General features: G+C 37.5%; 2 protein-coding genes across 6 annotated transcripts in view; one reads left to right on the top strand and one right to left on the bottom strand.

Moving 5' to 3' along the window:
• Positions 1-7989: 7989 nt before the first annotated feature.
• On the top strand, positions 7990-20972 carry LYSMD3 (LysM domain containing 3). The gene is made up of 3 exons (XM_019965417.2): positions 7990-8172; positions 13320-13582; positions 17932-20972. The coding sequence occupies exons 2-3, from the start codon at positions 13328-13330 to the stop codon at positions 18595-18597; spliced, it is 921 nt and encodes a 306-aa protein (XP_019820976.1). The 5' UTR covers positions 7990-8172; positions 13320-13327; the 3' UTR covers positions 18598-20972.
• Positions 20973-23958: 2986 nt separating this feature from the next.
• Positions 23959-26690, bottom strand: part of POLR3G (RNA polymerase III subunit G) — a 44928-nt gene continuing 42196 nt past the window's right edge. For all 5 annotated transcript variants that reach the window (XM_019965422.2, XM_070794030.1, XM_019965420.2 and 2 more), the window contains one exon: positions 23959-24996. In XM_019965422.2, the coding sequence (XP_019820981.1) occupies positions 24910-24996 (87 nt within the window). In that variant the 3' untranslated portion in view covers positions 23959-24909. The remainder of the gene's footprint in view (positions 24997-26690) is intronic.

Below are 26690 nucleotides of genomic sequence, written 5' to 3'. Positions count from 1 at the left end.
AGGAGATCAGCCCTGGGATTTCTTTGGAAGGAATGATGCTAAAGCTGAAACTCCAGTACTTTGGCCACCTCATGCGAAGAGTTTACTCATTGGAAAAGACTCTGATGCTGGGAGGGGTTGGGGGCAGGAGGAGAAGGGGATGACAGAGGATGAGATGGCTGGATGGCATCACTGACTCGATGGACATGAGTCTGAGTGAACTCTGGGAGTTGATGATGGACAGGGAGGCCTGGCGTGCTGCGATTCATGGGGTCCCAAAGAGTCGGACATGACTGAGCGACTGAACTGAACTGAACCATTTCATCAGAAAGAATAATAACACTAAGAACTCAAGGGTTGAAATATAATAATTAAGGAACATTTTCAAAGTAAAGGTTTATTTAGAAAAAAAAAAAATGAGTATGTGGAATTCCCTAGTGGTCTAGTGGTTAGTATTTTGCCCTTTTATTGCTGCATGCCTGGCCAGGTTCGATCCCTAGTTGGGGAACTAAGATTCTCCAAACTGCACAGTGAAGCCAGATAAATGAATGAAGAAATAAAATTTAAAAATGAGCATGTATCAGTGAGCATTATAATGTATTGTGCTGTGCTTAGTCACTCAGTTGTCTCCAACTCTTTGCAACCCCATGGACTGCAGCCTGCCAGGCTCCTCTGTCCATGGGATTCTCCAGGCAAGAATACCTGAGTAGGTTGCCATGTCCTCCTCCAGGGGATCTTCCCAACCCAGGGATTGAACTCAGGTCTCCCACATTGCAGGCAGATTCTTTACCAACTGAACCACCAGGGAAGCCCCGTGTATTATCATAACTACTAATATATTATTATTAATAGTTTGATGCCACTGTCTTGATTCATTCACATGAGTATAAATGATAACACAGTGAGCCAGATAAATAACGTCTTAGTATTAATGCAAAAATAATTTTGATCTTGAGGATTCCATGAAGGAGTCTTGGGGATTGGCAAGACTACACTTAGACAAGTTTGGCAGACTACACTTTGACAAAAGCTGGTAGAGCTGTTGAAATGTCAGTTTTGCATAGACTGCCTTAACTTCACAAATATTAAAAGAAGTAGATGTTGCCATTCTTATCATAATTTCCTTGTTGAAGTTTTCCAGTCTACTATCGATGTCTTTGGGTGCTCTCATTACACACACCCAACCAGCAGTAGTTGTCTCCACTTCTAAATATTATGAAATTTGAATTTTAATGAGTAAAGACTAGATATTTAGAGAAAGGTGAACATGGCTCATGGAAGGCAGGACAAGACAGGAAGAAAAAAGATTCATTATAAACACTTTCATGTATTCACATCACGTTCACCTCCAAACTATCCCTTCCAGTTGCTAAAACCAATTAAGATAGAAGAGCTAACACATGTATTTTACCAGACTAGATTATGAAATGCTTTTAATGGCCTTACCCTATGAACAACCATAATATTTTTATACAAAGAATCATTCTTTCTCAAGCTAATGCCTGATTTTGCATCGGCATAAATTATAAAGTCTATATAAATTGTCTTTCACAAAGCCAAGAGTAACACTCAAGGAATTTTCTTCTGAAGACTGGTGAAGTAAAGCAATAAGATTTAGAAATCTTTATACACCAATTATTCATTTATACTATGTTATGCTACAGATAACCAAGTCTGTAGTATAGTCTTCAGGTCAAAGTAATGAAAGGGAAGTTAATCAATTTTCTGTTAATACAAATTGATTCTCCTATAAAATAACGGATTAGATTTAGAATATTCAGAAGGAATATAAGTCCTTTGTAAAATAATAGATTAAAAAAAGATGAGTTTCAGGGTATTTTTTCTTAACAGACTGCTTACCAGTCAACATATACCATTGCCAAACACGCAATTCTGTGGAAAGGAAAGTTCTACCACTCTCATTAAATGCCCCAGTGAGTAAATCCAAGTGTGAAACACTCTTTGAAGTCAGCAGGCATTCTTTGCTTCAAACAATTCTGAAGGGATTTGGAAGCCAGATAGGATTAAAGCTTGGGGGAAAAAAAAGAAAAAAAAAATCAGCTCAACCTTAACTGTAAATAAAAGAAAACATGGTGAGAAGGGAGAAGGCAAACTTTACTTAGATCCTTCAATTGCCACAGTGGTAAATCTGGTTTATTTAGTATTAACAGGGGAAATGAAGGTATACAAGAAGGAACTGGTGAAAAGTGTCTTAAAAACCAATATGATGTAACCTCAGGAATTTGCATGATTTGAAAAAATGACTTTAAGCCAAGTATTTCTAATCCAAATCAATATGATATTTTATGTCCTCTCTGACTAAAGCCAACCTCTTTCCTGCCCCCATTATGGCCATAGCCTCCTCAGTGATCTACCTGCTTGTATCCTGACTCTACTAAACAATCCACTTACAATGTATTTAATTTAACGTCCTCCTCTGCACCAAATCCTCCCATGGTTTCCCACCTTGCTGGGAGTAGAAGCCCAAGTCCTAGGAATGGCCTACACAGTTCTGTCCTATTTGGCCCCCTCTAACCTCATGTCCTGCTGCTCTCAGACCTGGTGCAATCCGCTCCAGCCATCCGACTGGGCTCTTGGCTCTTCCTTCTGCCTGGCAAGTTCTCCTCCCAGCTGCCAATGTGGCTCTCAACCAGACTCTCCTCAGTCTGGTGCCTATCTACCTTTTCAATCAGTCCCTTTCCTGGGACTTCCCTGGTGGTTCATGGCTAAAACTCCATGCTCCCAATGCAGAAGGCCCGGGGTTCAATCCCTGGTCAGGGAACGAGATCCCATGTGCAGCAGCTAAGACCTGTCACAGCCAAATAAATAAATAAATACATGCGAAACAAAAGTCAGGCCTTTCCTTACCCGCTCAATCCCCAGAGCAAACTCCCCTCACCAACCCAAAACACTGTCTATGTCTGTAAAACTGAATCACTTTGCTGTACAGCAAAGATTGGCACAACATTGTAAACCAACTATACTTCAATAAAAACAACAAACAACAACAAACCACTGCAAGCTTCTTCTCTACTCAATTTTTCTCCATGAAATTATCGCTGTCTTACATACTAATGTTCCATTTATTTCTTTCTCTTCTACCACAAGAATATAAGCTCCAAGAGAACCAGGATTTGGGCTTGATTGTTTACTATAGATCCCTGGTCCTTAAAACAGAGCCTAAAACACAGTAGGTGCTTAATTAATATTTATCAAATGAATAGATGTAATTTCTGTCTATATTTTGTCAGACGAGTACTACCTTCCCTTTAGGTATATGCACCTCGCTGTTCTGATTCTTTATCTGGGAATGGAATTTCTATCTTGTTTTTTGAAATACTGTTGGTTAAGCTGAGGACTGCCATGGGAGTGGTCTCTAACTATCTGGAAAGACCTAGGCTAGAACAGGGAAACACTTTTGTGTCTTTGTTTTGGAGATCTTTCCATGTACCTCTTCATTTTCTCTTCATGCTTCCCTACCTCCTGATCTTCCTAACTCCATGAGTACACTACTGAATACTTAGAAATCTAACTGGATGTCTACTCTATGGACTTTATTTTGACTTGCTCTCCAATTTTGTATGCTCTTATCCAGTTCCATTGATGGGGTCATCTGTTGTGTTTTCCTTTGGTGAAAGTGGACTTAATTAAGTCTATTGACCATGGTAGGTCTTTGGAAGAGTAGGCAAGACAGCAAGCAGGATACATATTCTAGGGCATTCATCTGCCCCCTTTATTTATGTAGCCAGAGTAATTGTAGAGAACACAGGAAACAAGGAATTTCAAATCACAGTCTACTTAATTGTAAACATGTGACTATTCCTTTCTTTGTGTAATAACTTCCTAGCTAGAGAATTTAGGAATACTATTTTGAGTCTAGTTTTCGTCTAATAATATCTGTAGATAGAGACATTTGAAGTCATTCAAATCATATTCAATAGTTAATACCCCCGAATTATATTTACTTGCATTTATAACCACTTATATTTGCATGTACAAATACATTAAAATTGCATTTGCAAGCAACTCTGAATTCCTGAAGTACACTTGACTCTTCTTTTATACACATTATGGCAGAGCATTACAATAAGCGAAAGTGTTAGTCACTCAGTCATGTCTTACTCTTTGTGACCCTATGGACTATAGCTCGACAGGCTCCTCTGTCCTTGGAATTCTCCAGGCAATTCTCCAGGAGTAGGTAGCCATTCCGTTCTACCGGGGATCTTCTCAACCCAGGGATCAAACCTGGGTCTCCCGCATTCTTTACTGTCTGAGCCACCAGGGAGGCCCTTGATTATGATAATCATTCTGCTTTAGAAGTAGAGGAGGAACAGCAACTAGGGAGTTCATCTGGCTTACCTCTAGTGGAATGTATCTAAATCACGCAGTCTGTTTGTTTTTTTAAAGACTTCTGGAGAAGAGACACAATAATTTTTTTCTACATATAGATTGTTTGAAGATCAGAGATGAGGGGAGTTTTTTTAGGTCTCATCTCATAATCCAGTTTTAAAGTCCTTGAAGTATTTCCTTGGTGTACTAGTCTTTGCTTCTAGAAAGTAGGATGAGAAGGAACAGCTGATAAAAGGATAGAAGGAGCAGAGAGTCAAAAAGCAAGGGTGAAAGAAATCTGGCAAAGGGAAATAAGGAAGAAATATAAAAGCAATTAAATGTTCCATTACTCTTTTGTCTTTTGATTCCAAGGGACTTGATCTGGTTCTTTTTTTTATAGATACTCACTGCTGCTGCTGCTGCTGCTAAGTCGCTTCAGTCGTGTCCAACTCTGTGTGACCCCATAGATGGCAGCCCACCAGGCTCCCCTGTCCCTGGGATTCTCCAGGCAAGAACACTGGAGTGGGTTGGCATTTCCTTCTCCAATGTATGAAAGTGAAAAGTGAAAGGGAAGTCGCTCAGTCGTGTCCAACTCTTAGCCACCCCATGGACTGCAGCCTATCAGGCTCCTCCACCCATGGGATTTTCCAGGCAAGAGTACTGGAGTTGGGTGCCATCGCCTTCTCTGATAGATACTCACTACTTGGATACAAAGCACAAAGAGACTCAGGAATGATTAAGTGGTGCATGGTTGACTACTGGCTAACTGTGGATAAAACAAGTCCAGTTATTCAACAATAAAAAGCAGGCTTCCCTGGTGGGTCAGTGGTAAAGAATCCACCTGCCAATGCAAGAAGATCCCACATGCCACAGAGCAATTAAGCCCTTGTGCCACAACTATTAGGCCTATGCTCTAGAGCCCAGGAAACACAACTACTGAAGCCTGCATACCCTAAGGCCCGTGCCCAGCAAGAAGAGAAGGCACCACAATGAGAAGCCCACACTGCATCTAGAGAATAGCCTCCACTCGCTGCAACCAGAGAAAATCCCACATAGCAACAAAGACCCAGCAAGCACAGCCAATTAAAAAAAAAGTCCTCAGCCTTAATATTTTTCAATAATAATAAAAGCCCATGGTAATAAAAATTCAGTCTATGTAGAGAGGTCTAAGAAGAAAGGGCAAAGGTTTCCACCACATCTAGTCCTTTCAAAAATTTCTTTAGTTTCTAGAAAGAAAAATTAAACACATTTTCCTGTACAGATATATGAATGTGTGTGTGTGAGAGTAAGGAGGGTGAGGGGTGTGCATTTAAAATTTTATTCCAAAGCAATGACATCACACATTCTATGTGGCATCTTACTTTTTTTCTCTTTAAAATACGTTCTGGAGTACTTTCTTTCCATGTGCCTAGTTATGGAAGCCCCATGAATAAGGAAACTTTGGCTTTTTAAGCATTGTATCCCCAATGCCTAGAACAAAGGTTGCATGCATAGTTCTTCTCCAGAAAAAACATATTAGGTAATTAAATTAATAAATCAGAAAATACGAAAAACAACTTCATTGCTTTGAGCAAAGGCATAATATTGCATTATTTAAAAGTACTAGAAGTTTTCAGTCTGTTATTGATGAACATTTAACATATTTTCAGATTTTTGACTATTACTGTAATAAACATTCCTGAACATACCCATTACATCTTATACATGTTTATCTGTAAGTGAATCCAAGGTAATTACTTTGCAATGTAATAATTCAGTCAATTACATTTTTAACTTTCATATTTCCAAGTAACAGTCTTAACTGCTTGCATCAATTTACACTCTTATTAAAATACAGTTTTTATTCTGGGACATACTACAAAACCTAAATGTTTAATGAAAGAAATACACATTCCTAGAAACTACATTTTTTTTTTTTTGTCTACAGCCTTTGAATGAAAACTGTCAGAGATCTAAAAAACTGAAAATCCCTTTAGCCTTGCTCAGTACTAGGGACATCCCTTTTCTCAGACAAAGTATTTGTTCCTACTGGCCAGTTTTTTGGAACTTGGCCAAACTTCATGGCTAACTGCCTCCTTTGTATATTTTTATAATAAAATATATTTCTATTATTATCTTTTTGTACAAAGTTCAGTAACTGCACCTTTGTTAAATATAAATAATGGTTCAAGAGCATGCACATATCATTGAGAAAGTATTTATACAAAGGAAATAGGTAGCAGTCCTGTAGAAGCGCTTGAAATTCTATCTCTTGGACTTTCACATGGATTCCACTGCCTATTGACATTAAAATAAGAAAAGAAACCTATATGCAGAAAGAAGGTTGTATTCACATTAACATTCATGAAGGCTGAGCTGCTTGAGTCCTACACATCCAGTCGGGAAAATATCCTTTGTCTACTGATGAGAAAATGTCTCAGTGATAAATGGTTACAGACAGGGGTGTCAGAAGGGCAACAGCACACAGAACAGCTCCGACAAACTTAAAAAACATTTTTTTTTTTTTTTTAAGTCTTCTACTCCAGTTCTTCTTCTTGCATTGTGGAGCACAGTGCCTATCTTCAGAAATAAAAGAAAAAAGATTGCAATGCAGAATTCCTAACCTTTACTGAGGCACTTCCCAGAAAACAGAAAACATAATCTTTGAAAATAATCTAAAACAAAGCCTCGAAGACTTCATCATGCATAAATATTCAGACATTCCTCAAAGAAGTACACTGCACCCTGCCTGTTTGGGTCTAAAATTTATATTGTCATAAGAACAGCCTGATCGTCAAAGTGTAAAGTCTAACGTCAACACTGGGAGACATTACGCACATCATTAAAAACGCTTTACACTTATTCACATAAATGCAAACACGTTATCACACTCATTCAGTAAATTTCTGAGAAGCACCATGTATGATGTCATGAGTTTGTCATTTAACAAACTAAAATCTTATTGACTCCAAAACAAACGTGGTAGGCTTTCAGTTAATTTTCAAAACAAACTAAAATTGCAATTTGTAAACAGCCTTGTCTCATTGAGAAAAGGAAGCCTGAAATCCCGGGGCTCGAGGGCAAACATTTTCCGGGGCTTAACTCTAGGTGGCTCACTTTCCTCATCTAAGAATATAAAGGCTGAAACAATTGTCCTCTGCCGCCCAAGGGTTTTTTCCCTCCAGTATTTTGTCTTTTCTGCAGGAGTCGAGAGGATTCAGTACGAAGAAGCATGGAATAATTTAAAACATGGATGTCAATGCTTAGGGGCGTCCTTCCCCACACCACACAAACCTTCAGAGGCAAAGAGGAAATGCACAGCAGCCCCGGACAAACCCTCACAAACCATCAGTACCGCCCCCCTCAGTGTTTTCCAGCCGGTCTTTGCCAACGCGGTACGAATGAAACAGACGACTACACGCTGTCCGCCCAAATAGCTGGATTAGCCTGCGGACTTGGCCCCGGAGCGTTTATGTACTGGGGAAAATGAAGGGGCGGGGCCGAAGGGGAGGAGTCAGGGGCAGGGCTGGAACCTGCACCCGACTCCCGGGCTACAGCGGAATCCCTGCGCCTGCGCGCCGGCGTCGGCCTGTGGTTAGGGAGTCCCGGGTTCTTGGGCTCGCCCTCGCGCCCCCGCCCTCCTCCTCCTCCCGGTCTCTTCCCACCTCCGCCCACTTGACGCGATGACGCACGGCAGGTTTGCGGACGTGGCGGCGGCGCACGGCACGAAAGGCGGAGACGTTGGCGGCGGCGGCGGCGGCGACGGTGGAGGAGGACAGGGGCAGTCAGAGACTGAGGCTCGGCCATGAACTGGCCCGGGACCGCGGCGGCGGCGGCGGACCTGGTGGCCGTCTCCTCGTTAAGTCCCCCCTGCTAACGGGACAGGTAAAGATGGCGGCCAGAGGTGGGTGAGGGGGTGGGAGGTGGCCGAGCCCGGCCGGCGGCGTTGGGGCCCGGACTGCCCCTTCGCTGGAGGCGGCGCGGACCCAGCGGCCGCAGATGTGGCGGGCCGGCTGTCGGGGGTTCGGACCCCGGCCCCGCTTGGAAGAGACTCCGAGGCAGCGGAGACCTTCGAGACCAGCTCCACCAAAGCCCCTTGTTACACTCTCGGGGAAACTGAGGCTCGGAGGAAAGGCTCCTCCCTGCCCGAATCCCTGAGCATCGCGTTTCCCGACTAGACACGCTACCTTTCTCCCACAACCTCGTGTTTGTGTTGAATATTCGTTGACAGCAGCTGGTCCACATCGTCCCAAGTGCGATGACAACATAGGGATCTGAGGTTTGATCATCGCTAGGTGTAACAGAAAAAAAACTAGACGTGTGGAAAGGAGGAGGAGGGAAGTTAAGTTTCTAGAAACTCGGTTGGCCCTGAGAAAACACTCTCTCTGATACTGTCCCAGTGCTGAAGTAGCTTGAGACCTGTGGCCCTTTTAATTGCTACTTGCTTAAGGAACGTCAAAGTGAAAACACCCAACAGCATTTATAGAGCACGTAGGCATTGGGGAAATAATTTTCAGTTACCGAATGAGCTGATGAGTACTTTAACATGGGGTCCATTGGGTGTCTTGTAATCTACGTAGCATGCAGGCTTGTTTTAGTTTTCTGAAGGAGGCACTTGTGCTTTCTGTCCTGCCCTAAGAGAATTGTAACAGGTGGCGCGAATTGAGCCAGATGACTTCACTACTGTGTACTTTGTAATCTTTTATATAGTTGGCTCAGATAATTATATGCCAGGGCCAGAGTCTAGCTTTTCATGTCAGTTAGGGACACAACCAACTCTTGATTATTCAGAAACAAACGATCCAGTTTGTGATATTCTACTGCCTGCGTTACTTCAGTACAAGGGGAGTGAAGAGATGGTGAGACAGATACTGTTTCGCAGTGTATCATGGAGTCGCTGCTGCTAAGTCGCTTCAGTCGTGTCCGACTCTCTGCGACCCTATGGACTGTAGCCCGCCAGGCTCCTCTCTGCCTGGGATTCTCCAGGCAAGAATACCAGAGTGGGTTGCCATGCCCTCTTCCCGGGGATCTTCCCGACCAGTGGATCAAACCTGCATCTCTTAGGTCTTCCGCATTGGCAGAGAGGTTCTTTACCACTGGCGCCACCTGTGTAGCACATACTATGGAGAGACGTTGATAATAGTATCTAAAACGGCTGTTGTGCCTTGCTCAGTGAATTTCTGCAGTACTAAGCCCCTTGGGGATTCTAAGAACAAATTATCAGGAGAAAAAGTCTAAAGTTGGCAGCATAACTGAGTTATAGTATCAGTTCAGTTCAGTCGCTCAGTCGTGTCCGACTCTCTGCGACCCTATGAATCGCAGCACGCCAAGCCTCCCTGTCCATCACCAACTCCCGGAGTTCACTCAGACTCACGTCCGTGGAGTCGGTGATGCCATCCAGCCATCTCATCCTCTGTCGTCCCCTTTTCCTCCTGCCACCAATCCCTATAACCAAGTGTAAATTGCTGTATATTAAGTGGTTCATAACTTGTAAAACTTTTTGAGAATATGAAAACAATGAATATTATCCCCAGAAAAGTGTGCATATGTATACAGTTTTGCCTAGGAATCCACAGTATTCAGATATTTCCTAGATTAAAGACAGTATTGAAAGACTGTTAAAAAAGTGGAAATAAAACTATTATCTGTTTTAGGTGAAGGTGAGATACTCTTTCAACTTCTTTGAGAACAAAATAAAAATAAAGCATCCTTAATTTATTATGATATTAAAACAAGTTTCATCTTTAACCTTGTTAGAGTTGTCACTTGTTAGAATTCCTTGAAGGAATAGATGTGATTTTAAAACTGCTTTTGAGATGTAAAATGTGGGTAGGTTTCTGTAGTTTGGTGGCTGCTGAGTCAGTTTATGGTAGTAAATAATGTAGCTGTACAGGTGAAATAATCGACTTAATATGTAGCTATTAGTTACTTATTGAGTAGAAACTTGAATTTTTAAAGCATTACCATATTGCCATAAGAGCAGGGACAGAAACTGGTTTTCTGGGGTTGGATTCAATGATATGAAATAGTTATCAAAATTTTCTAAGTATGTCCCAACATAGTAGATGATTTATTGTATATATTACAAATTCAGACTTTTGGAGTTGGTCTTTTCTGATTTTTTTCTTTTCCACCTGGTGCTTGTCCATAGTATTCACAACTGCCTTTGGGGAATCATTTAGTCTTGGCTTTCATTGCACAGCATTTTCATGATTTCCTCCTCCTCTGATTACTTATTTTCCCTCTTTGCAGGCTGATCTTCCTTCATCTAGATACTAAATGTAGCAGTTCTCTAAGGGTCCGCATTGGACCCACTTTTCTTATTCTGCACCCTCTCTCTCCAGGTAATCTTATCTATACAGCTTCAGTTTCCACCTATGTGCAGGCGAGTCATGAATTATGTCACTCAGACCTTTCTGAATTTGACCACATAGTCCACTTGACTATTTGACATTCTTTTTGGTTATCTTAAAGCAATTTATAATCAAAGTCACCCACCCTCACCCCATGCTCTTCCAGTGTTCCAAATCTTAGTGAATGGCACCAACGTTTACTCAGGGACACAAATCAGAAATCTTGGTGTGACCTTTAACTAATTTCTTTTCTTTGTATCTGAGCCACATTGTTAAGCCCTAAGTATTTTACCTTCCAAATTCCTTTTACTACTTCTCTACTCTCTTTCACAATTATTAAAAATAATCTATCCTTCCTTATGTGAATAATTAATATGAAGCTAAAACCGTGAGTGTGGAATTGGTTTATGTTCTTGTTTTTTGTTTTTAACACTGATAGACTTTGGGGGGGGAGGGTCTGGTTGCCACCTGGGATCCCACTCTCCTAACATAGGTAAGAAGGGATTTAGAAACCTTTGGGCAGTGTCTATATTCTGGGGCCCCAGGGTAGGAAGGGGGTAATTGCTGGGTGGCCTGGAGGTGGGGAGGCAGAGCCCTTGCCACCTGCATGCCCACATCCACCCTGAACATGATGGTGGGGTGAGATGCTCTGGGAGGGATGAGGAAGTCCCCAGGCTAGGGCCAAGTTGGCAACAGGGGTTGTGGCAGGTAGCCACAGCTTCAGCAGCACTAGGTACCATAGTTACACGGCATCTTGTTGCTGGCATCGTCAGTGGTGACTTGTAGTCATACATGAGCTCCTCACCACGCAGGAAGCAATGCAGGGTAGGTAAAGATGATGATGTGCCCCTAGCCCTCCACGTGGATGACTCGAGAAAGCAGTTGGGTTCACAGGAGTGGTTGATGACGCAGACACCATTGCCATACATCGTGGCACGCCTGTGTCAAAGTCATCCATTCAGAACATGTAGCACCCAATGCCCCTCCCATTGGAGAATTTCTCCCACCTACTCTTTTTTAATGAGAATAGGTCAGCTTGATGAAGGTGAGTTGTGAGTGAGTACACTTAAGTGAGCTCTCATCTCAGTCTTAAATTGTCTTTTCTGTAGTATAAGTGAATCAGATCAGATCAGATCGGTCACTCAGTCATGTCTGACTCTTTGCGACCCCATGAATCGCAGCACGCCAGGCCTCCCTGTCCATCACAAACTCCCAGAGTTCACTCAGACTCACGTCCATCGAGTCAGTGATGCCATCCAGCCATCTCATCCTCTGTCGTCCCCTTCTCCTCTTGCCCCCAAGCCCTCCCAGCATCAGAGTCTTTTCCAATGAGTCAGTTCTTCGCATGAGGTGGCCAAAGTACTGGAGTTTCAGCTTTAGCATCATTCCTTCCAAAGAAATCAGAATGGACTGGTTGGACCTCCTTGCAGTCCAAGGGACTCTCAAGAGTCTTCTCCAATACCACAGTTCAAAAGCATCAATTCTTCGGCGCTCAGCCTTCTTCACAGTCCAACTCTCACATCCATACATGACCACAGGAAAAACCATAGCCTTGACTAGACAGACCTTTGTTGGCAAAGTAATGTCTCTGCTTTTGAATATGCTATCTAGGTTGGTCATAACCTTCCTTCCAAGAAGTAAGGGTCTTTTAATTTCATGGTTGCAGTCACCATCTGCAGTGATTTTGGAGCCCAGAAAAATAAAGTCTGACACTGTTTCCCCATCTATTTCCCATGAAGTGATGGGACCGGATGCCATGATCTTCGTTTTCTGAATGTTGAGCTTTAAGCCAACTTTTTCACTCTCCACTTTCACTTTCATCAAGAGGCTTTTTAGTTCCTCTTCACTTTCTGCCATAAAGGTGGTGTCATCTGCATATCTGAGGTTATTGATATTTCTCCTGGCAGTCTTGATTCCAGCTTGTGTTTCTTCCAGTCCAGCGTTTCTCATGATGTACTCTGCATATAAGTTAAATAAACGGGGTCTGTTCACAGTCTCTATGAACTATAAGTTTAGTTTCACGGGAGCTTTGGTAAGCTAAAAGTTTGATGAAAAGCTGCCAGGGAAGAAAAATCTCGGGGGGGAAGAAAAATCCCTGGTTGAGAGCAAAATCATGACCTGTATAGATGGCACATATTGTACTAAGTATAAATACTGAAATTAGCCTGATCCAGGGAAGTGGGAGGGGAGTCCAAAAGATAGTTCAGTCTCATGGAACTTAAAACTCAGGACAACTCAGAAAGTTTGGGGTTTATAAAAGTGTGTATATATGTAAAAACTATATTTTGATTCCATCAGATCTATAAATTATATATATGATTACACGTTTTTAAGATATGTGATCTTAAAATTATTTCTTATATTTTCTTCACATACTCAGCATGGGGAAACTTATTTTGACCTAAAAAAATACAGCAATTTGCCCTTATTAAAATGTAAGCATCACTGTTTTGTGACAAACAATCTGAAAGAATGGATTACCTCTTCCATCCCATTGTCTCCATTGCCAGATATGCTCATTGTTCTTCAACAGCTACAAAACTTGAACCTAAGTTTTTAAATAACTCAAACCATTCTTTAAAAAACAAAATATAGAGTGTCTTGAATATAAGATTCATGTAAATCAGTCAAATGGGTCAGCTACATTCCACAGTTTTCTCTGCCTTCTTTCCCCATCAGATTTGGACATGGCTGGGAGGCATCAGAATCGTAGTTTTCCTCTTCCAGGAATTCATTCAAGTGCTCAAGTACATGCATTTGGAAATTGTGCAGACAGTGATATGTTGGAGGAAGATGCTGAAGTGTATGAGCTTCGATCCCGAGGAAAAGAAAAAATCCGAAGAAGTACATCAAAAGATAGACTTGATGACATTATAGTGTTAACAAAAGATATACAGGAAGGAGACACTTTAAATGCAATAGCCCTTCAGTACTGTTGTACGGTAAGTTTTAATCTGACTTTGCATAATGCAGCCCCAAATACACCATTTGTTCATAGTACAAGTTGGAGTAAAGTCTGTGCCCTTTTATCTTCGTTCCTCCACCCCCTACTTTTTTTCCTCTTTCCACAGAAATCTCTTATCCTGTTGGTGGATGTTAACTTCTTAAATTTTAAGTGAACACTTGAATTCTGTTTATTTCTAAGTCATGATTCTGTTTTCAGATTGAAAACACTGAAATGTATTTATTTTTCTCCTTATTCAAGTTGTAAGAGAATGTAGAAATATATGAGAAAAATATTTTTCCTGTCCCAATTTCCTAAGATAACACACACTGGTGTATCTCTTTCCATACCTTCTCTCAGGGGAGATGTATATGTATGTGGTGATGTTTTTAAAATTGGTTTATATTATCCATGTTACTGTGTAAGTTGCCTCTTTTTCATTTCTTAGTATATCATGGACATCCCTCATAGCCATATAGGTCTGACTATGGTATATAGCTTACGATGTTCCATAGTATGGATATACCACAGTTATTAAATTGTTCTCTTATTCATGGGTAGTCAGGATTTCCTCCATGTTTTGCATTGGGCAGTGAATGTTGTCACTAACTAATACCTTTGTTTCTGTGAAATAGATTCTCTTAAGAGGGATTTATAGAGGAAAGGTATATTTTTTATTTTACTAGGTATTAAGTTCTGTTTAAATTCATTTTATATCTGTGTCATGTCCATCTTGCATCCATAACATGGAATCTGTTTTCATGTAAACATGTTTAAATCCTTTGTTATCAAAGTTTTTATTCTTAGGCTCCCAAAAGAATTTTGAAATGTACTATGTAACATCTCGCACATTTTAAAGTGAACATCTTAAATACATCATGACTTAAAATTGTTTCAAAGAAGAATTTCCAGAATGTTGTCAATATTGATATTTAAAAATAAGACTATTAGAATATTCTTTAAATGTATGCATGGAATTCTAAATACCACCAGGATTTGCTACCTAAAATCATTCATTTAAAATATATGAGCTGTCTTTTTAGTAGCATGAAATTTTATATATTCCTTTTTCTCCTTGATTAATATTTTCATTCTCCCCCTCAAAATCTTTCATAGTGTAAAATATATTTATGCTTGAGAACCTTTATTGATTACCTGTCACACATATATTGATAAATTTATATATATATTTATATATATATAAATTTATGATAAATTTATATAAATTGATAAATTTATATATATATTTAAATTTAATTTTATAAAGTTTCCTACGACCATGAGGTTCTATGTGTTATTTTTTATAAATAAGTACTGCAGTTATTCACGATTGATCAAAACAAATATTACACATTTTAATTTAAACATTTAATAAAATATTTTCTTGAAATGCATTTCTTGATGGAGTAAGAAAAGCTGGGTTTGGGGTTTTTTGTGATTTGTTCATGTATGGGAACATTTATTGTTAAATCAGAAAATGATTTGATTTCATTCTTTAATGCAGATAAAATTGTTAATATGTATTCTGTAGAGAAATAAGACCATGGAGAAATCAACCTTAGAAGGTTGTTAATGGAAAGTAATCAAGACTTTTAAGATTGGGACAAGGCTAAAAATATCAACATGGAGATCCAAGAGAAGAATATGGTCTAGTCGTTTTATTAGAGAAAGACAGCAGTTTTCTAGAGCCTAGAAAGTTTTCTTAGAAAAAGAGAAATCTGAAATGCCATCTGAATGATTTAAAAATAGGTCATATTTTTAATCAGGGAGGTTTTGAAAAGAACAAAGTATTTCAGACATGACAGTGAAGTAGAAAAGATAGCAAGGAGGTATAAACAGACAACAGAGGAAGTTTATTAGGTGTGTCAGAAATGAGTGACACAGACTAGGATACTGTGCTTTAAGATAATTGAGGAAAAGTGTGCTATATAGTAAGAACATCATTTTAAGGTTTTAAAGAGTGCTGCAAAATGGGGGTAGGGTGGGGCAGGGAGAACCTGCTGGTGAATTAGAGGGAATCCAAGAAAGAGGTTATTGGAATATGCAATGAATATAAGTGCGTGGGCTAAAATACTTATAGCAAGGATAGAGAAGAAGCTGATAGAAAATGTATTAGGGGCAATCACAGGATGTGTCTGCTGTTTCCTTAATTAAATGTAGAGTGATGAAAGGCAGTTAGCTTAACAGAGAAGATGGCATTGTCCATAGTAATGGGAAAATTGATAAAGCGGAGTTAGGAGTTAAACAGTGCTCTGTTTGACAGAGCTCAACTAATGGGGAAAAAAACGATTAATCTTACAAAAAGGATTTATCATTTAAAAATTATGGAAGTTAGTGCCATATTCTGCTTATAAATATTCAACCTTAGGAATTATTAAAATATGCCTGTTATAAAACAGTGATAAGAGGAATAAAAAGTTCAGGGTTGGAATCTTAAATGTAACCAAGGAAGTTAGCATAACAGAGAAAACATTATAGGGGTATTTAGAGAGGTAGAGGCTAAATCTTGGAAGCAAGGTTCAGAAAGATTGCTGAGTAGGTATTAGTTGGAATGTACAATACCAAACAAAAGAGCATTTAAAGAGAATAGGGTCAGGCTTTCATGTTGTCAGTGAATCCTCATTTGTTTTAAAAAAGATTCCTAAGGTAGTAAAATGACGAAGCACCCTTTAACATTACACTGTCATCTCCTCTCTCTTTTCCTTCCACACATACACGTCAAAGGAATTCACTTTTTCTCATTCTGCATCACACTGGATCAGTAATATGCAATTAATCCAGGTCACTACTGCCTCTTAAAAACCCTCTTTGACAACCTGGATTCTGCAGGTTTCTGATTTTCCTACTGTTAAAGTTTAATATGAGCTAACACTTGCATAATATATGTGTTTCACTATAGATGTTTTTGGACATTTTAATACATTAATCTTCACAGTAACCGTATGTGGTAGGTAGTATTATTACGGTCATTTTACATATGTGAAACTGATTTGCAGAGAGGTTAAACAACCTGCCCCAAATCATAACAGCTAGAAAGTGTCAAGGTCATGCTTCAAATGCAAGTGACCTGTGCTTTTAACCACTATCATATAGTGCTTTCCTGGCTACTGTTTCTCAGTCTGTTTTGTGGCTTTCTCTTACTCAGCACGCACCTCAAATGTTGGCATTCCTCAGGGATCTTGGCATTCCTCAGGGATCTTTGCTGTGTTGCCTTCTTCTAGCGAATCTATCTACTCTTGTGACTTCAATTATCATTTCTGCTGGTAATCCACAAATCTCTCTCTTTCGCTGGATCATTCTTCTGAATTTCAGACATTGATCTCTTAACTGCCTTTTGGACATCCTCCACTTTCATATTTCAGGCACCTCAAAGTCAACACGTGTGAAATCTGTGTTCATTCTCTCTTCCGTATCTTAATGAGGGACATGATTATCCATTGTTGGCCATGTCAGAAATCTAAGTTTTATCCTAGATTTACTTTAACTTCTCTGACATCAATCAGGTGATAAATGATCAGGGCTTAGTTTACAGCTTTGATGAACTAATAATTTAAAAGTAGTTGGAGAGCCTGGCATAGTAATTGGTAGCCTGAGAAATACTCCCTTACTCTTGCCATTGTTGGCAGGTGGATAGGATATATAGACAGGTTGAGGACTATATAAAATATACAAGGAAAGCCTATAAAAATGACTGATTTTGGGAGGAGCTGAATAATGCATTTACAGCAAGAAGTTTGGGGGGAAATGGCTTCAGAAAACAAATGGAGATAAATTATCACTTTATTAATTCCAACATGTATTTTTAAAAATAAAATATTTTAACATCTTTAAAATTAGAATGGTGGCATCTTCAATATTTGGTGGAGTTTTTTTTACCTTTATGATGCATAGAATAATGGGACATCCTAAGAGTGGATGGCATCTTAGTTTTGATAAAACATGGTACTTTTATTGGGTTAAGTTGACATTTGCCTATACTCTAACTGCCACATAAGAAGAACGTAAGTCTGTAATCCTTCCTTCACAAATTGTTTACAAGCAGCAGAGTGTGATATTTGTACAGGATGTGCAAAGAGAAATATCAAAAGATCCTAGAATCTATTTAACTAGAATTAGTGTTAACAATATATGGGTTGATGTTAGAATATAATTGGTGATTTCTTAAGACTGGTAGATCAAGAGTGGTGTAGAACTGTTATCTACAAATAAAATCTCTCTGGATGTGATAACTCAGTACTTCCAATACTAAGCTCATTTTTTCCCCTCTAAAAGTAACTGGGATGAATGAATTGTTACTACTTTTATTTTGATTCAGAATTTAATGTTTTTTTTTTTTTTTTCTTACAGGTAGCAGATATCAAGAGGGTTAACAATCTCATCAGTGACCAAGACTTTTTTGCCCTTAGGTCTATCAAAATTCCAGTAAAAAAGTTTAGTTCATTGACTGAAACACTTTATCCTCCAAAAGGAAGACAGGCTTCACGTCCTTCAACTGTTCAGTACCTTCCAGAACAACAGGAAGTTTTGTCAGCTAATGACTCTCTTTCTTCCACCGAGTCAGCTGGTAGCTTTCTAAAAGAAGTAGACCGAGACATCGAACAAATAGTAAAATGTACAGACACCAAAAGAGAGAACCTTAATGAGGTGGTGTCTGCTTTGACAGCACAACAGGTCCGTTTTGAACCTGACAACAAAAACATTCAACGGAAGGATCCTTACTATGGAGCAGACTGGGGAATAGGGTGGTGGACAGCTGTAGTGATAATGTTGATAGTAGGCATAATAACACCAGTGTTTTATTTGCTGTATTATGAAATTTTAGCTAAGGTGGATGTCAGTCACCATTCAACGGTGGATTCTTCACATTTGCATTCAGGAGTCACACCCCCATCACAGCAGAGAGAAATGGAAAATGGAATTGCTCCAACTAAAGGAATACCCTTTGGTCCACAAGATGATCGTAAACTATATAATCAAGATTCTCAGTTACCTGCTGCTCAACACAAAACATAGCAGTTAGTTCACAATTACGGTTACCAATCACATGTGCATTTGGAACTTGGTCAATCAGTTACAGTCAGTAACCACTTCAAAGGCAGAATTTAGACTGAAGATGCTTTGTTTTTCACCTTTTGTTGTTATTTGGAGCCACTTACAAATGGGTTGAGTATAAAATCCTTACAGTTGCTAGTTGTTGATATTGAAAGCAGTGAATCTGTGTATCTGTTGTATCAATGCTTAAAGCAGAAATGAATTTGAATGTGTGTCTAGGAAGTTCTTGAAAAATGCATCTTTTTCTTAGTCAAGACTGGTTATCTTTAAATTTTATTTTTAAAGTATTTTTGTTTTGAGGTTATTAGTAATACATTTATTAAGCAAATAATGATAGCATCAGATGTCTGCAGCTGATGAAAATTTTAATACTGTGAGCCATCAAGATGTTCAGTTGCAAGAAAGTCTAATTCTAAAATTATTTGATAGCACTTAAAATTCTATTTTGAAGTTTTAAAAAAGCATTTAGTTCATACACTATGAAAGCATAAGTAGAACAGAAATGGGAAAGTTATCTATAATGTCTGTAATAGAGGGTGAGATATATTATTATTAAACCCCCCAAATAATGTGTTACTGTTGGGAAGTTGCCATTTGGTCACTAGAACACTGGATTATGTCAGGACGTAAAAGTTATCTTTATCTCTTAAAGAATGCTGCCACTGCTTCTGTTTTTTAAGTAATTTTATTTGCCTCTGATATTTGAAAGCACTTTTGTTCTTCTTTGATGAAAGTGTTACACATGTACAGATTACCATTATTTAGCAAATATTTCCTTACATACTGTGATAAGTTGTTGCTGTATTACATGTAATAACATGCCTTAATTACATTTAATGCCTTATATAATTTTTAGAATTAAGCATTGTTTTAGATAGTCCAATAGGATTCATAACATAGGCTGTATAAAATTAGCCTCCACCTTCACTATCAAGCACAAGTTAATGGGATGAAAACATTTTCAGTCTCTCTCTGAGGTCTGTTGCAGAAAAGCAGGGGTAAAGAGACCATTAGCATTAGCAGTAACAGACATACTGCTTTATTGATCCCTTAGCCTCTAGAGTTTTTCAAAGAGAAAATGTTCAACTTAGATCCTTTTTCCCTGAATTAGAGCATCTCTGGGGAACAGAGGCCAGAGGTGTATGGTTTGGTCAGAAAGAAGGGGTTTATAGGGCCACATTTTAAGATCTACTGTGCATCAGACAGACTCTGGCTAAATTGCATTTGCATATTGATTCTATGATTTAATTTTTTAAAGTATGTGTTTTTAAAATGTTATCAAAATAATTCATTAGAAGCAAGATTTGGTAGAGTCTGGCTTGCCTGTTTTGTGTATAATAAAGTATGTACCTTAAGATACATAATAACACCTCATTTTCTGGGCATTATTTCCTAACTTTTAATGTTTAAGCTTTTTGACCAGTTGTTTTGTATTTCAGATTTCAATCTGGATACAAAGTGAGGTGAACAAAATATATATATATATATATATGCTTAATGAGGCTTAATGTACTTTCAGGAGCAATGTGTCAGAGAAAGATAGGACAAAGAAGTCAAACATTAAAGCCCTTCCATATATATATCAGAGGGCCTTAGATGATTACCAGAAAGCATTAATATGGAAGTCTGTAGCAAATTGATTTTTTGAGTGACTCTATTAGTTTGAGATTTAAAAAATTGTTTTAATGTGCCTTGGGCATCTTTCTAATTTATGCTCAGTGTTAACTTGGTCAGTTTACATTGTATTTATTAAGCCTGCTGAAAATCAAGTTTTAGGGAAGAAAATAAAAGATTATTTTAGGATAGAATGGGCTAGATGGCCTTTGAAGAACTTTGTTTACATCAAATTGATGAAATTTCAGATAGTCAAGGATTCCTTTCTGCTTGTGATACTTGGAAATTGACAAAGAGAAGTCTGATTTCCAAAATCATTAACATTTTAAAAAGTAGGTGTTCTGTGTTGGTTAAAAACATTTTCTGTCTTGCAGAGTGTCCTATTCCTTGAAGGAAGTATAACATATCCTTATGACACAGTTTCCTTTGTCCTTATGTTTGAATTATATATATTATAATTAAAAAATTAAAAATATATTTTTACTTGATTGAATATAGTTTGAATTACATATAATTCTATGTATATGTTATATATAGAGAGAATTCTATATGTTATATATATAGAATTCTAGATTTTAATCCTTGTCATTAAAAAAAATTTCCTAAGCATTTAATAGATAAAATAATTTTAACTTTTAAAAAGTACTAAGTAGTACTACAAAATTTGTAGTAAATGCAGATTACTTTGTAAAACTTAATAAAACAAAAAAGTTATCATTTGATATTGTGGCTTTTGTGTTGAAACCCTTATTTGAATTTACTGAGACTTTACATTAGAAGATACATACACACGTATGTATGTAAAAGTAACAACTGTGAATCACTGCATTAGGTTCACTTAAAATGTTGGAGTTGCAAGTGTTTAAGAAAAACCTGCTTATTTTTAAAAGGGGTAGTTCTTTCTTAAAGTTTGGGTACAAATGGTTAAGCTTGTTTCAAACAATGGATGGTATTTAAATAAATTTTGCAATCCTATTCCTAGAAAATTATGGGCTTTGTGTCCTTAAAAGATATATTAAGATCAGTTATAGAGTCATTAGGAATTAGAAGACAGTAAAGTTAACTTCTTCAAAAACTTGTATTTTAAAGCTTGTCTTTTTCTGAGCCCTACTTGTTCAGTGGCCTGAAGAGTTCTTTAAATGAACCACTATTCAGTCATTAGTTTTACTAAAATTACCTACTTGGAATATGAAGCATACAATTAATTAGGTTTTCGAAATACCATGAAACAGGATACAGTCAAAGTGTTACAGAGTAAAGGTGGAGTTTTGGGAAGTCTGTATTTAAACGGTACATTATGATGGGAATCATTCTTATTTTGAATTACGTTGCTCAGGAAATCAGTATTTTTCTTCCAAGTATGTGCATATTGCACTGTTGGATCACAGAAATCTGAATGCTTTAATTATTTTATGTATGCAAATTATATAAAACTTTTGTATAATGTATTTTATACAAATGCAGCATGGAATTGTAGAATATTATGTTAGCATGTACATCTGTAAAACTGGGTTTTAAAACTTTCTGCCCCTTATTTTTCATATTTTAAAAGATATACAAAATGTAATAAAGTTTCTATTTTATTATTCAATCAAAAAATGGAAGCTGGTTAATTTAATTGAATAAAGCAAATCTTTTCTCCTCCTCTATTTGATAAAAGAGATACTATGTAAGTTAGACTGAATTGCCAAAGATTTACCAATTCAGATTCTCCCTTATATTGAAACAAAATACACTGGATGACTATAGTACATAAGTGAAAGGAAATGAAAACAAATTTCAGATGAACGTTATTTGCAGTGAAAAAGGCCTTACGAGGCACGGAGATTACAGATTGGTCATGTAACAATATGCTCTATTTACATCTAAATTTTATTTTGAAACAAACTTTTTATCTCAAAATACTAATTGTAAGAAATACTAGTAACAAAAATCAGGTATTTGGAGTTATTTAATGGAGAATCTGTGGTGTAAACCTTGGTTTCTTCATTTTTAAAAGCATCTTAATCTTAAAATTGTATTTATAATTTTTCTTATAAAAAGTTACTAACTTCAGAACCTTTAAGCATACTAAAGAAAAGCCCTGATACTGTACATCTGAAAGTGGGGAAGGAAAGGTTAACAAGGTCCAGTAAGTGTCAGCATTCTCTCAATATCCAAATCTCTTTGTTCTTACAGCTTTTCATCACCTAGAGTTTTATTGTTGATGGTTGTTTGTTCAAGAACATCTGATACTGGCATCCTGCTCAACAAATATACAGTTATCGTACTAGTTTGTAAAATAAGTATTAACAAATTAGTTTTCTCAAACATTTCAGTAGGGTCAAAATAAAACAGTATAAAACAAAAGGACACAATTTTTTTTTTTTGCAGGAATTTAATGTGTAAACATACAGAAAAATAAGCATTAGAGCAACAAAACAATTTTGCATCTTATATATAGAAATTTTAAAGACACTTCACCATCAAGTATGAGGCGAATCTCTGCACTAAAGTTTACCTTCTTACAGAATAATTTCACAGTCGTCTTAGATTTTAAGCCAGAAAAATAAGATTGCCACTGTTAAAGCAACCCGCAAATACTTCTTGCCTGTTCTCACAATTAGTCTACTTTAAACTTATAAAAAGATCTTCCCAAGGAGGAAGGCAATGCACTTAATAGACGTGGCTGGGCCTCCCCAGCAAATCCTTGCCCACAGTAGGTACTTTACCATCTGCAGGACTAAAATGGTGGCAACAAACTGGAAGCCAGGAAAAAAGATTCCTGTATCTTTGGTGTATTTGCCTGATTCACATGTTATCTTCAGATTCATAAAAAAGGAAGTGTAACAGAACAATAAGATTTGTATAAATTAAATAGTATTTAGCTGTAGTACTAAGGAGTTGAGAGAATAAGAAACATGTAACTTACCAATCCTAAATGACTTGCCCATTACAACTGAAAAGTGAGACTTCTACTCTTAAGTAGATTGCTACTTTAGAGTGTTTCATTCATGTTTTCCATGTATAATCTTTAAAATTTTTCATAAACTCCTTTAAGAAATCACATAGGATCAGCACAATACTGAATAATGGCCCTCACACCCATAGTGAATGATCTGAGAAAATATTACAATTGAAAGTAGTCTTTTTTTCCTGAGAAAGCCATATTACAAAATGGCACAAGACAATACACATTTTTTCCTCTAGAAAATAAGATGGGAAAATCAGATTTCGATACATTTTGTGAGGAAAATAAGTCTGTCTCTCAGAACTGTGCAATCACTTTGCCAGTTACAATTTTTTTTAGAGGGTGAGAATCAAATTTAAGCATGATCATTGCCACAAGGTGAGAGAATGAACACACATGGTAAACTCTGGTTGGAATTTAAGCAGTTTTTATAGAAAACTGTTTACAAGTGAAGAAACTAAGGCACAGAAAACCTAACCAAGCTCAATTTCAAGGCTGAGTTTAATAGTAAAGGTAGAAACAGAATCTACGGCTCTGATTCTCAGGTCAGAGAGCAATGCGTGGTATCTTCCCAAGAGGGAAAAATTATTTTTTTGGAGAGTAATGTTAATAAATCATTTAAAAAATACATAATAAGAATGTCCTTGAAAATCTTTGGCATATGTGAGTCATTGGAAGCTGAAGATTTTAGATATCCTCTCTCCTACCCCAATACAAAAAGGGGAGCTAGTTTTTAAATGAATCAAAAAAGATTAATCTCAATTTCAAAGTGACCTGAGTTTTATTCTGCATTGTTAAATCAACTGGACAGTTTAAGTCCTATGAAACGTAACAGAGGCCACTACACCTCAAAGATTACACATATATGCATTCTGCAATGAGATTTATACAACTTGAACTTACTCCACATTTTCATCAAGTACAAAATTAAATACCTCAGTCTAATTTTTCATTAACCAGTGACTCAAAGATAACAAACTTGATACAGTGGGATGATTAATTGATCTATAGGATGGTATGAAGTTAGCCCCAAATTCAGGTATTTATTTATCCCAGGTCTTCGTATTGCTTTGAGATTAAATTATGAAATTAGCTCAGATTGGCATTTCTCCCTGTGTGTGTGTTTCCAATCACAAAACTTTTAATCTCATAAAATACGCATTTGTAAGAGCTCAGGTAGGTTTATGTAGTCATAATATAGTAGCACAGAACATGCCATGTAAAAGTAAAAAATAAAATTATTTTCAAGTTTCTTTGTTTCTAAAGTGCTCTATGTGCAGTATTAAACCAACTTTCAGATTATAGAAATCCACTATGATGACTAGTAGCAGTTTTAGAAAAGATCAACAGTTAAATAAGAATAATTTTTTAAAGTATGAATACATAGATTAAAAGATGCAAAAACTCTTTAAAAAAGATGCAGAAACTCTTCAGGCACATTCTAATCCAAAACATAAAAAAAAAATCCACATGAATACATTAGAGATGACAGGTGTTGAGAAGGAAGGTCAGTGTCAGAAATTAACTGGTAAGGTGACTAGTGTGTAAACTCAAAGTGGTTCTGAATATTTTAGCAACAAGTATTTTTCCAACAAAACAGTAACAAAATAAAGTACTTACTCATTCCTTATCAGAAATAAAATAGAAAATAAGTCTGTCCAAATGTTCAGAAGCTGTTTCATAAAAATATTTTTTGAGAAATTCCATAGCTAGTAGGTTGCTTCATCCATGTTGTCGTCACTGTCCACACCAAAATCATCTCCATCTTCAAAGTAGGAATTGATGTAGTCATTTTCCTAAGTGAAATGATATACTCCTCAGTAAACTTCAAAAGTATGAGTAGTAACATTAAAGAATATAATGTGGGCTATCCCTTTAAACATAAGTTTATAAATACCAAAGTTAGGTAACTAGAAACTAGGCCAGGCTTAAAAGAAGCCTCTGTTATTTCAATGCTTAAAACATTGACTTTCACACATCTACCTGTGCTCTTTCTTCCTCGAGACCACCATCCCCTACTAGTCTCAGGCACCAACTAGCTCAGAGAACATATACGGATGCCCATTACATGTTACCAGGATACATCTCATTCATTATACCTTAGAGGAGGGATGATACGTGGTTTAGCTAGTTTAACCACTATACACTTACTCCAAACAAATGTACAAACAATACATGAAGCCAATTTACACTAACATTCATTTGACTACACCAGAACTAAGGTTTTCAGTTGTAATAGCTGAGCATAAGCAGAGATTTTTGCTTCCTATCAAAATAAATAAAAGACCTCAAGATACTGAATCAAACATAGAAGATGACATATTACATTCTATCTAGGGTGGCTCAGTTTCTTTTAAGAGAGATTAATCCCCTGGGAACATTCCAATTCTTCTGGGTGAGTAAGACTACTATCCATGTATATGACTCAAGATATTTCTGCTTTCTACCAAAAATTCAAAAATCCATTTTGGATATAGATTAAAAGAAATTTAAGGGAGTTATTAACCAACTGCAGTGTGTGGACTGTCACTAGATTCCAATTGGAACAAGCAAAAATTTTTCTCCCATCAAAACAATCTGAACACTGGTTTAATACTTGATGGTATTAAAGAAATATATTTTATTCTATTAGCTATGATAATGTGATAAAGAGCCCTTATTTTTGAGTACATACTGAACTAATGAAGCTGAACTTCCCAATACTTCACCCACCTGATGCAAAGAACTGACTCACCAGAAATGACCCTGATGTTGGGAAAGACTGAAAGTGGACAGAAAAGGGGATGATAGAGGATAAGATGGTTGGATGGCATCACCGACTCGATGCACATAAGTAAGCTCCAGGAGTTGGTGATGGACAGGGAGGCCTGGCATGCTGCAGTCCCTGGGGTCGCAAAGAGTCAGATACGACTAAGCGACTGAGCTGACTGAAATATTTATGGATGAAATGATACAATGCCTGGGATTTGCTTTACAATGATCCAAGGCAGCTGGGGCTTTGAAGGGGGTTGGGGGGCAAGAGCGGACTGGGTGGATGAAAGAGCGGCAGAAAGGCTGGCTATGAATTGATGATTGTTAAAGCTGAATGATGAGTCTGTAGGTGTTTTTATTACTAGTCACTAGTTTTTGAACATGATTGAAATTTGCCATAAAAAATTAACCTCCAAGATATTGTTTTGAGGGTGTTAGCCTGCTGTGGCCCTCTTTGCCTGGCAAAGCACAAGCTATTCTTTTCTACTTCACCCCCTGCCAAATTAATCTCCATATCTCTATTATCTATAGCAGGAATTATCACAGAGTAATTAAGAAATAGAGACTATTCTCAAAAGAAAGTCTCCTGGATATCATTTTTTTTAGGATTTGCATGGTGGGATACTATATATAAATTTATATAAATAATGTAAGAAAGGTAACGTATTATTCAGATATGTCTTTCATTACTTTGTCCTCACTAAACACTGTAATTTCCTGTTTCTAGCTCAGACCCTTA

The sequence above is a fragment of the Bos indicus genome, chromosome 7 (assembly GCF_029378745.1).
Source record: "Bos indicus isolate NIAB-ARS_2022 breed Sahiwal x Tharparkar chromosome 7, NIAB-ARS_B.indTharparkar_mat_pri_1.0, whole genome shotgun sequence".
Taxonomy (NCBI): Eukaryota; Metazoa; Chordata; class Mammalia; order Artiodactyla; family Bovidae; genus Bos; species Bos indicus.
The sequence above is the reverse complement of the archived record's forward strand: the minus strand, read 5'-3'. Positions and strand labels throughout refer to the sequence as shown.

Coding starts and splice junctions, on each gene's coding strand:
- LYSMD3 (XM_019965417.2), top strand. CDS start 13,328: ATGGCTGGGAGGCATCAGAATCGTAGTTTTCCTCTTCCAGGAATTCAT. Junction 13,583..17,931: donor CCCTTCAGTACTGTTGTACG/GTAAGTTTTAAT, acceptor TTTTTCTTACAG/GTAGCAGATATCAAGAGGGT.